General features: G+C 48.2%; 1 protein-coding gene across 6 annotated transcripts in view; it reads left to right on the top strand.

Moving 5' to 3' along the window:
• The window catches only part of LOC103305694 (uncharacterized), a 29770-nt gene extending 17124 nt beyond the window's left edge, over positions 1-12646 (top strand). For 3 of the 6 annotated variants that reach the window (XM_065592040.1, XM_065592041.1, XM_008164497.4), the window contains 2 exons: positions 425-609; positions 862-3477. In XM_065592040.1, the coding sequence (XP_065448112.1) occupies positions 425-609; positions 862-1719 (1043 nt within the window). In that variant the 3' untranslated portion in view covers positions 1720-3477. Of the gene's footprint in view, positions 1-152; positions 610-861; positions 3478-10554; positions 10827-12611 lie in introns of those variants that run through there. The other 3 variants (XM_065592043.1, XM_065592042.1, XR_010600480.1) reach the window with 2 other exon arrangements.
• The last annotated feature ends 3317 nt before the right edge of the window (positions 12647-15963 follow it).

Below are 15963 nucleotides of genomic sequence, written 5' to 3' on the forward strand. Positions count from 1 at the left end.
AGTGCTTTTAGAGATGGGTGGTACTGCACAGTAAAGCTACTAAGCACTAGCCTCTATGTAACTAAGGGTTGTCAGGAGCCATTGGGTCTGTAATGAAACACTCTGGAAACAAATGGACTCCGAGCTCAATATTTCATTGTTTTGCCTTCCAGAAAGTGGGAAAACCGCAAGCACCCTGACAAATGGACTGAAAGATTTCACTGTAGCTTCTGAGTCCCTCTGAATCTCCAGCTAAAATGCTCTTCCCATAATTGGTTCAAGCTCTTCTCTCAATGAATCTCATTATTCCTGCAGCAACAGCAGAACATTAAAGGGAATGTTGAGGAAAGGCTTATTAAGATGCACAGAGCCCTGTCTCTCAACAAGGCAGGTCTTTGTGATGAAAGCACTTTCTGTGCATGGGTCGCTTTCTCTATCTCTGCAGGCTCTTGTCCAAACTTGATGATGAATAGGAATGAAGCGCTCAATCGAAAGCCTGACAATGTATCCCCTGCACCCCAGCTGCCCACTAGGAAACATCGAACGCTCTGCTTTTCGCTCTCATCGGATGGGGATGGCCACTCTGATGGCCTGGTGTCCCAGGGTTGGCGGAGGAGTCTGCAGGCTCAGGTGAGGAGTGATTTGGGTGTGGTTGTGGCATGTGCTCTGTCTGATAGAAGGGTAACTGGCTAGTTAGATGTCTGGCCATAGACATTTTTGAGGCTTTTAAGGCCTCTAGTGTAATCTGCTCCTGTGGCAGTTTGATATCTTGGCTGCTTGACTGGGCCTACTGCCATCTCTGGCCCCTCTGCTGCTCCAGCTGCCCGTGAAGGTCTGAGAAAACAGGGTGCCAGCAGTCTAACCAGTCTCTTTGTCTTGCAGATGGAGCAGGCTCACAGTGGTGGAACTGCCAGCAGCACAGGGTCTCTGGAGCGGGCGTCCCTTTTCTGTGCCTCTAGATCCAATTCTTCCTCTAGTTCTACCTTGTCCAGTCCAGTGGGTCCACTCACCAAAGCCAAATCCTCCAGCCGGTTCTCCCTGTTCTCTCCGCCACCTTGGAACAGCAGTGCCAAGCTGGATTCCAACCCTCTGTCCTGCTCCAGCTCCAAGAAGTCCCGCAACTACAGCCAGAGGGGGGGTGCGAAGCCTGAGGAGCCCAGTGACCCAAAGCCAGGAGGACCGGAATACTTCAACTTCTCGGAGCCCGTCATCGCCAGGGTGATGGACTGCATCTACCTGGGGAACCTCAATGCGGCCTACTGCGGGAGGGTGCTGTGCAGGAACAACATCGACAGCATCATCGACATGAGCAGCCTGCCCAGCAACTGCAGCCTGAGTGTCATTCCATGCACATGCAGCCGAGGAGGGCTCCGGCACAGCTGGTCCCGCCTCAAGGTGGACATCCAGGGCCCCCTGAATGGGGAATGTCCTGCCCTGAGGGAGCCTTGCTTCTGGGACATCAATGAGTGCATTGAAGCCTCTTTGGAGAAAAGGAAGCGGGTTCTCATCCACTGTCTGGATGGCTATTCCCTGGCCCCTACATGTGTCATCCAGTACCTGATGGTGAAGCATAACATGAGGCTGATGGCAGCTTATGAGTTTGTGAGGGCCAGGTACCCGCTGAACATCCGTGAGTGCCATCGGGATATGCTGGTGGGCCTGGAGAGGTCTCTGCAGCCTGGAGATGTGGACATGGAGCGTTTGAAGCATTCCATGTCCCGGAAGGTAGCATGGACTTAAAAGGACAATGTGGCGAGGTACGGAGTGCTGTAACTGCTCGGTACTAGCCCTGAAGTGGAACCCGAGGCAGCCCAAAAAAATAAAATAGCCTTCATCTCCCTTAACATGGTGACTGTAGCTGTTCCATATGGAAAAGGACAATGCTGGTGCATGCTCTAGAAGCTGTGTGCAAGGCAGGTGGCTATCCTGGGCAGTCGCTGCTGTGGCCATAGTGCAGCAGAAATGGAGTGTGGGAAGGTCTCTCAACCCGTGTAATGCTTCACAAGTCACTCTGGACAAGGATTACTGGGAGGAAACCTCAAGGCACACCAAGGTGTGTGTCAGCAGGGTCCTGAGTTGACTCTCTGTAAAGCAGGGCTAGGGGTAAGACATAGGTTTGTTCAGTGATTCTGGACAGGTGTTTCTAATGACCACTGGGTCATTAGACCTCTCCCTACTGGGGATCATAGCTAGGTTTTTATGGAAGGTACCGTGTCTATAGCCAATTCTCTCAACTGTTTTAGGGGCCAGGGGGAAGGGTTATAATTTGGGTAAAGAGAACATGTTAACACCTGAAAACAGGTAGCAATTCTGGCATCAGAGCACCCCTTGGGACTGTGATAACCAGACTTTGGTTTGGTTATGAAGGACATTAAACTAGTGTCTTCTGGTGCCACATTGGATTCATTATTACATGACACACATGGAGCGCCTGTAGTGTGCAAAGTGCTTTCAAGTAGAAGATACAGCCCCTGTGCCCCAAGTGCTTACAGTCTAATAATGGAAAAGATGAGAAGATGCGGGAGGTGAGAAAAAAGATGGGGGCGGGAGGACAAGGGTAACAGCAATGGCAGTGGTTGATTGCTTAATGTATGCCAGTTGGCTTAGTCTCCCACCATCTCCTAGCAACATCTACATGTGGATTCCTGAGAGCCCAGGACAACAGTGCAGTAGTCAAATCTCTGGATTATTGGGCAGATCCTCTGTGGTGTGCCCAGGTCTTGTCTAAACTTCAGACAGGAGGAGCCCGGGCTGAGCTGTTCCTGGAGCCACGGTCACATTCATCATTCTGGGGGTGTTGTACCAGTTCACCAGCTCCATGGAAACTCCATCTCTTCCTGAAGTTTCACGTGTCTGCTCCTGGTCAGGGTGGCTTTCGTGTCCTCTGGCAGCAGGTGGCTTCTCCTTTAACTCAGAGCAAAGCTCCTCTCTGAAGGATCAGAGTTTCCTTACATTTTCACTAAGTTTCTGCATGGATCTTCTCCTCCTTCAGTCTCTAGCTAAGTACTGCTCTTCTTCAGTCAGAAACTGGTGCCCTTTCTCACACTTGAACATCATCACTCTCTGACTGGCTGTTTGATTTTTCTGACACTTGTTGGGTTTCCTCCTTGCCTTGGCTTCCAATTTGAGCCTCTCTGATTATTTGTACAGAACATAAGGAGCTTGCTGGAGTTCCACCTTGCACTTCTGGGCTGCCTGCTCTAAGGGAAACCTCCCAGAGGCCCGTGACCTCTGATCTCACCCAAGGTTACAAATGAAGTAGCCTAGTGGCTTTGTTATCATACTAACCCATTGGCTAATCTAAACCTTTCACTGGAACTTCTGGCCCCATGGTCTGAGGGTGAATAGGACTGTTTGATTCCCCCTGTGATTCAAAAATACTACACTACTTTATTAAAACAACAAAGTGACGGGACCATCAGCTCTCCTTAACCTTTCAGGCCAACATTTGAAAGTGTAAAGCAGTAACAAAACTCTTAATAAAAGTCCATACCCGTCTTGCCTATGTGGACTCTGATACTTCTCTTTCAGCTTGGCCAACATACAAGGCACCCTTGAACTCTGGGAATGGTGTGGAGCAGGCTTAGGACTTTTGTGAATTGCAGTGGGTGTAGGAACTGTACTGGGTGCTGTGGAAGTGAATTGGGTAACCCACCAGTTCTGAGCATCACTCCTAGTGCCAAGCAACTATTTGTAGCGCTTGTGGGCAATTTGTTGCTGAACTGTGTAGTTTTGCGTGCAGCAAGAATGTTGTTTAGTTGAAGAGCTTGCAGTAGAATCCTTGGAGACAATAATAAAGACTGGTTTAACTTTGGGAAATGTGGCTTGCCTAGCTGGTGATAGGAAGAACAGAAGCAATGCCGCTAACCTGTTTTGCTAAAGGGCTGCTGTAGCCCGATGCGGGAAACCACCTATTTAGAAATGCTACCGTTCTCTCTTTCTTTTTCATTCCTAAGGAAGAATCTTTGAAAAACAGCCTCTTGCAGAGGAATTGAAGCAGCAGGAGCAGATATTCCTCCCAGGAAGTTGTGGGTGCATCTACACTACAGAGGCTATACCATCATTGCTAGGGTCCTACCAAATTCACGGTCCATTTTGGTCAATTTCACGGTTATAGAATTTTAAAAATAGTCAATTTCATGATTTCAGCTATTTAAATCTGAAATTTCATGGTGGTGTAACTGGGGGGGTCCCAATCCAAAAGGGATTTTTGGGGGGGGGGGTCACAAAGTTGTTGTAGGGAAGTGACGGGATTGCCACCTTTACTTCTGCGCTGATGCTGGTGATAGCGCTGCCTTCAGAGTTGGGCAGCTGGAAAGTGGCAGCTGCTGGCCAGCAGTCCAGCTCTGCAGGCAGAGCCACCAGTAGCAACGCAGAAGGAAGGATGGTATGGTACGGTATTGTCACCCTTACTTCTGGGCTGCTGCCTGCAGAGCTGGGCCCTCAGCCAGCAGCCGCCACTCTCTGGCCACCCACCTCTGAAGGCAGCAGGTGCAGAAGTAAGGGTGTCATGGCATGGTATTGCCATTCTTACTTCTGCACTGCTGCTGGTGGGGCGCTGCCTTCAAAGCTGGGCACCTGGCCAGCAACTGCCGCTCTCTAGCCACCCAGAAGGCAGTGCAGAAGTAAGGGTGGCAAAACCACAGCCCCCCTTACAATAACCTTGTGACACCTTCCCCTCACCCGCCCCCCCCCCCCCCCCCCCGTGACTCTCTTTTGGGTTGAGACCCCCAGTTTGAGAAATGCTGGTCTCTCCCGTGAAATCTGTATGGTGTAGGGTAAAAGTACACAAAAGACCAGATTTCATGGGCCATGACACGTTTTTCACAGCCATGAATTTGGTAGGGCCCTAGTCATTGCTATGTTGGCTTAGCTATGCCAGTATACCCCTGCCCCCCCCCCCCAGTACAGACACAGCCTCCAGCCACAGAAGGAGTTTTTCAGTCAATGTCGGAACACCACCTCCCCAAATGAAGTTAACTGTATTGACAGAAAGGCTTCTGTCGACATAGCTGTGTCTACATTGGGGGTTCTGTCAGCATGGTGCCATTGGTCAGAGATACGTTTTTTTCACATCCCTGACTGATGTAGCTATGCAGATGTAACTTTTCAGTGTAGACCAAGTCTGTCTCTTTGCTGGCAATATTACACTCCTCCTTAGTAGCCCCTTCCGTCATGTAGACCTTACCTACAGTCTGATTTTTTTTTTTGTCACTTTTCCCAGTCACATTGCCACCAGTTCATCTCCACGGCTGATAGCCACTAATGTAGGCAGGATGCCGATAGCTATAAGCGTCATAAACTCCACATTCACTAGGCCCATTCTGAGCACAGATTAAACTGCTGGTGCTCTGTCTAAACTAGTGCTCCCATCATCACTACCATTGCTGGAGCTGCGGTGATGCGGACATTTGATGGAAAGATGTCAGTGTAGACAGAGCCAAAGGGGAAAACTAGTGAATGGATCTGATCCCATGAGGAAGGGTGATCTACTGGATACAGTGCTAGCCTTAGACTTGAAAGACCTGGGTTTGATTCCCTGCCCTGCACCAGACTTCTTGTCAAGACTTCAGATTACTTAGTTTCACTGTTCCTCAGTTTCTTATCAGTAAGAGGGGGATAATAGTATGTCCCTAGTCACAGGGGTGTTGAAGATAAATATGCTGTTAACGGGCCAGATAACTACTTTAGATCCTGCTCCCGTGGAAGATAATGTCAAAACGCCCATGGACATCATTAGAAGTGGGATTGGGCTGTGTGGGTGGAATAAGCAGACAGAACAGATAATAGCATCAGCAATAGCTACCGTCATTTCCTGACAAATGGCCTTAGTAACAACATTGGGGCAGAGAAATAAGTCTACAAGGAAACTGGCTTGCAGAGAGGCCACAGTTTCCTAGGACAAGTCCAGCAGCTTCTCCGTTATCAAACTGCATGTAAAAATAAGCATGAAAGTCAATGGGACGTGTGCTCCAAATTCAGGTTGGTGCTTGTCAACATCCCTGCAAGGCTGGCTGTTTTCTAACGCAGGGCCTGCCTGAGCGGTGTGAGTTGCAGCAGCTATTTGAGTAGGGCTCCAATTATTGTTAGGCCTCAGAAGGGTACATTACCGCCAGTGTCCAATTTGGCTATTAAACCAAAACATACACGCTGCTCTCTTGGCTCCTGTGAACGAGGGCCATTCCCAGGGGAAGGAAATGAGGGGGTGGCGGGGCTGGGAGGAGAGAAAGGAAGTGAACCTCTGCTATGCTGCTGTTCTACCAGCAGATGGCAAAAAGTAGTCACCTTTCCAACTGTGATGCATGCACTGTAAAAGCCAAAAGAACGAGCAGTCCTTGTGGCACCTTAGAGACTATGCCCACGAAAGCTTATGCTCAAATATATTTGTTAGTCTCTAAGGTAACACAAGGACTCCTCGTTCTTTTTGCTGATACAGACTAACACGGCTACCACTCTGAAACCTGTAAAAGCCAAGTTTGTCTTCACATATTGTCTTCACATGACGTTTTAGTAAGTAAACTTGACTTGCAGTACTGTTCAGCAATTGAGTTGTGTTTCCGTGTAGCAGAGAAGCTCTGATAGAAGGGGCTATCTTTGTGACTTGTTTGCACAGAGTCTAGTTTACATGGGGCCCTCATCCTTGTTCTTCCTAGGTACTACCATAATAGAAAGGAAGAGAGTCCCTTCCCCCACAAAGAAAGAACTTCCTGGCCAAGGTTATGAAAACAGGGATGTAATTTTATACACGTGCTTGCTCATGGAATGAGAGTGGCAGTACCAAGAGCACTTAATAGTGTGCATCTCCTTCCTCCCATCAGCAAGAGACTTCTGATGAGCTAAAAATCTTTCTATGTATTTCCAAGAGCCCTGAGGTGGATTACAGCCATGGGGTCAGATCCTCAGCTAGTGTAAAGTGGCATAGGTCCATTGACTAGTGAAGCTGCACCGGTTTACAACTGCTGATGGTCTAGTCCCTGATGTTACAGAATCGCTCCTTCTCACCTCTATCCCACAAAAGGGTTGCTGGGTAGGGAAGATGGGTGTTGCCATTGAAAATTTCACTTCTTGTGAGGGGAAAAACTCATTTGCTGCTAAGGTGAGAAATTGGCCCTTCACACTCTGGGCTTTCTGTTTATCTGCCGTGCTGTAGGCAACAGCATCTGTGGCTGCTCTGATGCTAGAAGGTAGCAGAACAGGAAGTCTGCAGCAGTGAGCTTGCTGCTAAAGGCTTACTTATTTTAAAGATGATGCCAGAGCTGACTTTGTATTGGCCTTGAAACACCAGTGGAGTTGGAGTGTAAGGGGGGAGCAGAATGAGGTAGAGCAGGTACGGGAATGGGAATCTAGGACCCTGATTTCTAATTCTTACTTTGTGACCGTGGGCAAGTCACTTCACCTCTGTGCGTCTCCTTTTCTTCGTCTGTAACATGAAGATTCTGACACTAGTCCACCTTTTTAATGTGCCTTGCAATCGATGGGTGAAGAGTGCTAAGGAGCAGAAAGAAATCCTAACCTCATTATAGTTGGGAAGAATGTTGCTATTTACTTCACCGGGGCTAGTATTCTAATGCCTCTCCTCCCACCCCTCTGTTTCCCACTGTGCAGTGCAGTTCTGCCATGCTCACACCCTCCCTTGGGCTGCTAGAGGAAAAAACTGTGTCCATTTTGATGCCCACAGCAGACTACCTGAAAAAAGACAGTAACGGCCCTGTCCATGTTGTGTTGCCAAAAGCATGATAGTTTCTTCCAAGGTGGGAATTTGGCCAATAACCTATGTGTGCATGGATTGCTAGAAGAGATCTGCAAGAGGTAGCTCTTTGGGGCCCTTGAACATACCCACCAGTGTGAACGTGGATGAATTCAGCCAGCCACAAGCATGCTACTGAGATGAGCCCCCAGAACTACTGAAATATCTTTATTTTCTCCAGTACAGGTTGGGATTATTCATTTTGTAAAACTATAAAGGATGGGTTTTATTTAACCCCCTTTTTGGTTTGCTTTTTAAAAATGCTTCTCATTGTGTTGAAGCACCATGTGCAGAAGGGATGGCGGGCTTGTCAATTTTGATCATGTGAAATTGAAGGTGAAATGAACTTATGATCACATTGTATGCTTGGGGACCACTGTTTCACATGCTACAACTGCAGGGGGCCGGGAAGGGAAGATGGTGGTAGGGAGTGAATGTAAACTGCAGGCTTCTTAGGCCATGTCTACACTACAAACTTTTGCTGACTCCTCAAGGCCACAACAGCTGCCGATAAAACCCACACGGGTGCCATTGTCAGTATGGTCGCAATGGAAAGTGAACATTTAAGTTTAGAACTTCCTTCCCTCACTCCCCTAAAGTTTTAAGCAAGACATGCTTTAGACACTTCTGCTTCAGAGTGCTTGTGCGTGGTGCTGCTCACAGGACCAGCTCTGGTGAGTGTGGCCTGCTGGGGTGAGGGAAATGAGGAAGGAATTGCTCGGTTGCATGTAAGTAGATGTGGGAATCTAGGGCAGTGGCAATGAATGCTAGCACCGTTCTCCAGAGGCGGTGGTGATTTTAGCTGATCTCTCACTTCTGAGGGTAATAAAGGCACAGAGAACACAGTTACTGCTGGAATTCCAAAGCCAGCTGGGTCTGTACACTGCTAGCCTGTGTACTGCAATGGTGCCTGCCGAAGTTATTACCAACGGGTGTGGGAAAGTGTCCCACCACGGAGGAAGAACTAAGGCAGCCGTCTCTAGAAGCCTTCAGGAGAGGATTACAGAGTACCTACGTGAAAGTTCTATTAAGATCTCTCAGGAAGATTCAAGGGACATCCCTGTGTATGTAAACAAACTGCTCCGCATGGTCCCCTATGCCTACCTCTATAGGGGAGTGTAAAGCAGATAACTCAACCTGTTTCTGCTGTACCGCTACCTCTTCTAGTCTGCGTAAAGTCATGAAAAGTTGATAGCTGTGTCCTGTTAAGTAGGGGGGGTACTGTCAGTACATCCTTGTAATGGAGAATAAATTTACACACTTATCTGAGCTTCCTACCCCTGCAATGGGTTTATCTGTGCTTGACTGCCTGGACTGCAGTGGAGCCTCAAACAGGTCGTGGCTCCTGGCATAGGTGGAATCCCCCAGTTGCATGTCCCCCATCCTCCTTTTTCCTCCTGCTCATCCTCACTGTTCATAGCAGGGGCCTGTGACTTGGGCTCCTCAGAAGTATCCACAGTGGTGTGCGGGGTTGTGGTTGGGTCTCCGCCAAGGATGGCAGGCAGCTCTTCGTAAAAGTGTCAGGTCTGTGGCTTGGCACTGGATCAATGGTTGGCCTTCCTGACCTTCTGGTATGCCTGCACAGTTCTTTGTCTTCCAGGCGGCACTGCTGCTGGTTCCCGTTGTACCCCTTCTCCTGCATCCTCCCTGCAATCTGCTCATAGATGTCAACATACCTATGGTAGGTTTGGAGCTGTGCCTCTACAACCTCTTCTCCCCACAGGCCCAGAAGATCCCATATCTCATGTCTACTCCAGGCTGGAGTGCGTCTGGAGCATGTAGCTGTTGTGGTGCACACAACAATGGAGAGCTGCTAAGTGTGCTCACCAAGCTCAGCAATCAGGAAAAGATATTTCAAAAATTCACTGAGTTGTAAAGTGGAGTGGAGTGGGCTTCCGGTCTCCGTGACCCTGGGCAGTGGAGTCACAATTGTGACCAGAGTGGTCCGTGTTAGGAAGACTGTTCTAGTCACCATAGGTAATTCAGCGTCTACACTCACACTGCATTGACCTCAGTACATCAACCTTGGCTCAGCACTGCTTGGGGAGGTGGTGTTACTGTGTTGCAAGAACAGGGCCCTTACATCGGTGGGAGACAAATGTAAGTGTAGACCTATGCACAACTAGGTCAATGCAAGGTGGCTTGTGTCGACCTAACATTGTAATGTAGACCAGGCCTTACAGCCCTAATTTGCACTTAGGCCTGGCCTACACTTAAAAATTAGATCAACCTGGCTATGCCGCTCGGGGCTTTGAAAAATGTTGTGCTCTGAGTGCTGTAGTTGGGTTGACCTAACCCCTGGTGTAGACATGGGTAAGTCAATGGAAGAGTTCTACTGGATTAACTACGTTGACGGAACCCCCCCTTCTGTTGATATGGGAAGGGTCTACACTATGGTGCTCTAGCCGCTGTAGGATAGACATGGCCTCTGTTAAGGTAACAGCTGGTCCTAGGCCTTTGCAGTCCTGATCTGCCTGCCAGAGCCCTCTCTTTTCTGACTCTGATGTTAGTGGGCCATGACATTGAACCTTCCCCTAACCACCTTCCCCCACTCCTTGCTTGGAAAGTTTTGTCTGAGCTCCACTCCTGGCCACCTGGGACACCTCGATAGGGTAATGAAACTGCTGAGCCTCATGCACAGGAGGGGGGTTCACCACAATATGAGTGAGCATCCAAAGGAGGAATGTTCTTGCCTTTGAGCCATGCAAATGCTGTGCCTTTATCAATGCTGCTAATGAAAAGTTCCTTCCTCCATGATCACTGCAATTCACCAGAGTTGCCCCCTCTCCTGCCACAAAGTTGTAAACCTCCATCTCCCTCCCCTCTAGAGACTCCCTGAGTCACTGCAGCTTCTCTCTCCTCCAAGACGCCTTGAATGCTGGCTGGATCGACTGCTTTAGCCAAGGGAGGTGCTCTGTATTTCTGGACCCTCGCACGTCATTGGTCTGAGGAGATCTCCATGCCCTTAAAGAGTAGGTGGCTTTTCTGCTGAGCCATCGGAGAAACCCATTTATACCTCCTCCCTGAGCCAGCTGCCTGTGGCTTGCCAGTTGATCCTGTCCTTCCACCAGTGCTGTCTGTTTTTCTCCTTGGGACTTAGGTGAGCCCTTTGCATGTCTCTTACTGACCCAGCTTGCTGTTACAGGAGTCAGGGGGAATGGAACTTGCTTTCTGAGTTTGAGATAAGTGCTGATGTGTCTGGACTTTTGCTGGCACAGCTGAGGTGGGGAAAGCTTTAAAACTCCAATTAACCTGGCACCCCATCTCCAGCAGTTCAGTCAGCCTGAGCTTTCTCAGGTATGTCTATTGTATTTATTGATCACATCTGAAATGGTCCATCCTGTTTACTGCAGGTATGCCCTCGATATTTGATTCTATCAGTCCCCCAGTCAATTGCTTTTGCTCAAGTAACCAAGTTAAAGGAAAAGCAAAGACCCACAATGCTTAAATCTGACCTGGGATCTAGTTCCCAAGGCTATAGGGGCCAAATCATCAGGTGGTATAAATCAGCATAACTCCATCAGCTACTCTGATTTACCCCAGTTGATGATCTGGTGCTAGGGGTTTCTTCCACGCTGAATAGATCTGCAGAGTATAGAACCCGCTAGCTTGGTCTCCCAATAGAGAGTTCTGATTTGCTGTCGATTTTTGCATGCCATGTGTTAAACAGGCAAGTTAAGGCTGCAGGGAGCAGATGCTAATATAGTTAGTCAAATAGAAGAGAATGTGAGGCTCTTCTTGTCTGGCTTCCTTTCCACTTGCCATTTAAGATGCCATTAAAAAGAGCAGGGAGAATTTTATTTAAAAATAACCTGCCTGGAGCTCCCACATTCCTCAGATGCCAAGTCTCTTGTCTGTATTGTTGCCTCTTGTGGTTGCCACTGCGTTGCCTTGACCTCCCTGACTCATGAGGGCTGGCACCGGGAAAGGCTGCAGCCCAAGGAGACAGCTGGAGCTCCTTGCGAGCTGCCCTGACCATTTTTAGAAGCACTTTCTCCCTAGTTACGGGATGGCCCCCGCACATTTTCCAGGATAAAGTTTCCTTGAGGAGATCAGCGTGGCTTTCTACGCCGCCCCCTTGACCTTTATCTCTTCCTTTGTCCAAATTAACTCCTTCCATCCTTCCCCAGCCCTCCCAAATCTACAAAGAGCTGCATTCTGGGATTAGCAGGCACAATCTATGATGTATTATTTATGTTGCTTTAGCAGCTTGGTACCTGATTGTGCTCAGTGCTGTACACACCCAATGAAAACACGGTGCCTTGACCTTCCCATCTATGGCTCCCCATCCGTGTAGTCACTGAGTGCCTCACATCTTTCATGGATTTATTCCCACGATGCCCCGGAGAGGTAGAGACGTGCTATTATCCCCGTTGTAAAAAGTGGGGAATCGAGGCCCAGAGAGATTGCGACTTGCCAAGGCCACTCGGGAAGCCTGTGACGAGGAAGGGATTTGGGTTCAATTCCCTGCCCTACAGTGTTTATAAAATAAATACATGATGAGTCAACAGGCAGCCCACCATATTGTGTTCTCATAGTGCGCTTGGTGAGAAAAGGGGTGCCTGGATGATCAAAGAAGGTGGAAGCCGGGGGCGGCTGCAGGGGTCCTTTCACACACGAGGACTTTTTGCCATGGCTGTCATGTTCCCTAAGCATTTTGTCCAATCCAAAAGACTCTGGGTGCTGCAGTTTCCTTGGTTTGGGGTGAGAACATGATTGGCACCTCTCCATAACCCACAGCCTGCTTCTCTGGGAAACTGGATTTTGCAGAAGTTGGAAAACAAGCACGAACCGGTTCCTCTTTATGATGAAACTGTCCTTTTCTGATTAATCCAATAAATTCACTTTGAACACAAATAATTGTAACACTTCTTTTTAATTGCAGGTTCTAAATCCACTAAACCAAGATGTCAGAGTAAGTTTCTGGTTTTGTCTCCAACATGATGGCATTGGTTTGCTTTTTAGTCTTTAAAATAAGTGCCAACTTTTGTTTCTAAATTCTGTCTCTTGTTTTTGGTTCTGATACTAATCTCCTTTTTTCTCTCCTTTCCTCCCTCCCTCCCTTTTTCTATCTCTTTCTCCCTGAACAGTGAAGAAGTAAGTCTCTCTCTCTGGGATTTTTTTCTTAGTAATGTTTCATGGGGATAGTATCACATTTGGCTTTGTGCTATCTTGCTAAAAAGACCAGCTCCTAGAAGGAAATGTGGATCTATAAAACTCACCTAACTAAATACGCAAACTAAAAAGGTTTAAAAGGACAAGTGCTCAGCAGCTGAAAGGCAGGAGATAGTGTTTTGGAGGAGGTGTGGTTCTTGGCTGTAGTTTGCAGGTTGGATTTCCCCCAAGAGCATCCTTGCTTCCCTAGCTGATCACAAGATGGTGCTGTGGAAGATGTACCTGCTGCCCCAGCTGAGTGGAAGGTGTTCATGGTCCATTAGCCGCGTAGCTTCTACAGCAACAGAGGCAATTATAGAGACAGGAATGGCCGCAAAGGTGCATCCTCTCTGGCTCAGCTGGCTGTGGTGCATGATGTTGATCCCTTTGCACCCACCAATCCTTGTCTAATCCCTTTTTGAAGGTGATTCTCTGTGACCTGACTCTGGGTTAGCATGAGGCTGCCCGCTTAGAAACGCCTCTTGACTCCAGTTAGAACAGGATCAGGCCTTTGTGTCAAGCTGTGCTCAACTCTCTGGCCAGCCTGGGAATGGCTGTGAAGGATTTTGAAGAGTCCCATCGGCAGTGTAAGCCTGGATGGGGAGGGGCACATGTGGAATCCCCTCAGAAGAATTCCTCCCTCCCTGTAGAATCTACCTGTTCCTTCTGCTGTGTCTGGCTTGTCTCTGACTCACTCTGGGTGAAATTCTACCCCTGTTTTTTTGAGGCATATGTGATGCTTAGGCCTTGAGCTGGGGTGGATTTTGTCCAGAGAGCTGTTACGGACTCAGTATCGGGATGAATTGCCCCATAGTAAAGTAGAGGAGTGGAAGCAATTCACTGCAAGGCTTGATGCTGGTTCTGTGAGAATCATCCAGAATACCCTGCTCTGTGTGTCGCTTCACGGTGGAACCTTGGCCGATCTCCTAAGTGACACAGGATGGGGTCTGTAATTACTTGGATAGGGGAGAACTCCAAGGAAACCCAAGCACTGCATGGTGATAGTTTGATTCCCTCTTGCACCAATGCCATAACACAGGGATGGGGGACACTCTGGTTCTGGGGGTGCTGCCTTTCAGATGCCAGGCAAAACCTAGGTTCTGCTCATCCATCAGATCAAATCATGAGGTCCTTACCCAGTTTTCAGTCAGTCATTACTTAAGCTAACACCCATTGAAATCAAGTTTGAAGGAAATCCCTGGGCAATTCTTTTCAAAGTAAGTTTTAGCACCAAATTCTAGTCAAATTCTGTTCAAATTCTAGCTGAAGTCATAATAACTCACCTCTCTAATTCTCCCTCTGCACTTTCAGTTGTGTGTAGGGTGTTCTTCTGCTGTTCTAAGATGCTGTATGCAGCTAATCTACTGCTGCATTGCACCTCAGAGGTGGTTGCCTTTCTGCCATGATGAAATGATCTTTACATATTCCATAGTGGGCTCTGCACTCTTTCCGGATGAAAGGTGCAATTGAAATGTAAATAATTATCTACCGAGCTACTGTTTTTTATCCTCTTCCTACCCCCCCCCCCCGTAAAGCACAGAATGCTTCTTCCCCTCCTCCACAAATGCACATCAAATGTGTCTATTTCCCCCACCCCAACCACACTCAGATGCACACAGTCTTTATGATGAAATGCTCAGGAAACAGATGCAGTGCAGTGTGGGACAGAGCTTGTGGCTTCTGTAAATAGAGTATTTCTGCTAGCCCATGTAGCCTGGAAATGAATAAAGTTTGGTGCTTTGTATCCATTTGAAAGACATTTAAATTACTCAGTGAGGATTTCTTTTTCATATTAATTAAAAAAAAAAAAAGCCCAATGCAAAAGCTACTCTCTAGTCCAGGACATGTCTCCTGGACTCCTGCAGCCCCACCCCCATGGGCAGCATTACCTGATTGCCCAAGTGCTTAATGGGGGAGGGATTCTCACTTTCCTCTGCAACATCAGGGTATTGGCCAATGTGTGAAACTTGGACCTAGACTCTTGTCCTGGAGAGCAATTCCTTTATTGTCACTATCCTACCTGCCCAAACGATAGTCAGGTAACCAAGGTGCGGTCACGAACAAGGGGTCGGGGCGTAGGTTCGTGGCCAGCTCAATGCACACAAGGTAATGGAGTGTATTGCTGCTGTATTGTTGATGCCTGCCTCCATGCCTGCCTCCTGCCTGGCAGCTCCCACGGCCCCCTTCGGCTTTGCTCTTCCTCATGGAGCAATTAATCTGGCTTCCCCACTCCCATAGTCCCAGTGCTTTTCTCACTCCTCTGCAGCGACAAAGCTGGTTATGTCCCACCTTTCCTTCCTGCAAGGGTGAGGGGGAGCTGTGGAAGGTAAATCTGGCTTTTGTCCTGTCTCCTGCTGCTCTGCCTGTCCCCTTGGAGTGATGAATATAGGTGCTTCCCTGCATGCGCAGCCCCACTGCTGTGCTCATACCCCTGTGACGAGGAATCCGCTCATCCCACAGCCCTGTCTCCCCAGTCAGCCTTAAAGCCGTAAATAGAAAGATAATTAACTGCTAGGCCAAGGATGAGTTGGAAAGTGGGATTGATTCTAACATGCTACCTCCTCCATGCTTCTCTCCCCTGCATCCCATTCACTGGCCCTTTAGTACTATTGACTTTTTAACAAAGTTGCCATCTCTCATAATTTTGATAAGTCTCACAATATTTGGTGTTCTTAAAGTTCCACCTCCTGGAGTCCTGGGATTACAATCTCAGCTTTCAGTTTTTAAAGTGCACACATTCCTAGCTCTCTTGGCTGCAGAGAAAAGCTAGAACATGTGACCCCTACAGGGGTCCAAAACTGGAGGGGGAATGGAAAGGGCCCCACTCTATTATTTTTAAAAAGAACGCTCATGATTTCTAAGCCAATCAGGATTTGAGGTTTGACTCATATTTGCTGAATGCCTAGAGTTGGCAATACTGGGGTTAGCAGGGAAGATCTGTGCTGAGCTCTGCTGGCATATATGGATTGCAGCAAACTGTCAGTGTCTTCTAGTTTGGAGACCAGTTGCTAAGGATTTGGGTGGGGGCTTGATGCCAGATCCCTTCATGCTGTGGGTGCAGTTCTTCTCTTGTTTCCCATTCT

Source organism: Chrysemys picta, chromosome 4 (genome assembly GCF_011386835.1).
Source record: "Chrysemys picta bellii isolate R12L10 chromosome 4, ASM1138683v2, whole genome shotgun sequence".
Lineage (NCBI taxonomy): Eukaryota > Metazoa > Chordata > Testudines > Emydidae > Chrysemys > Chrysemys picta.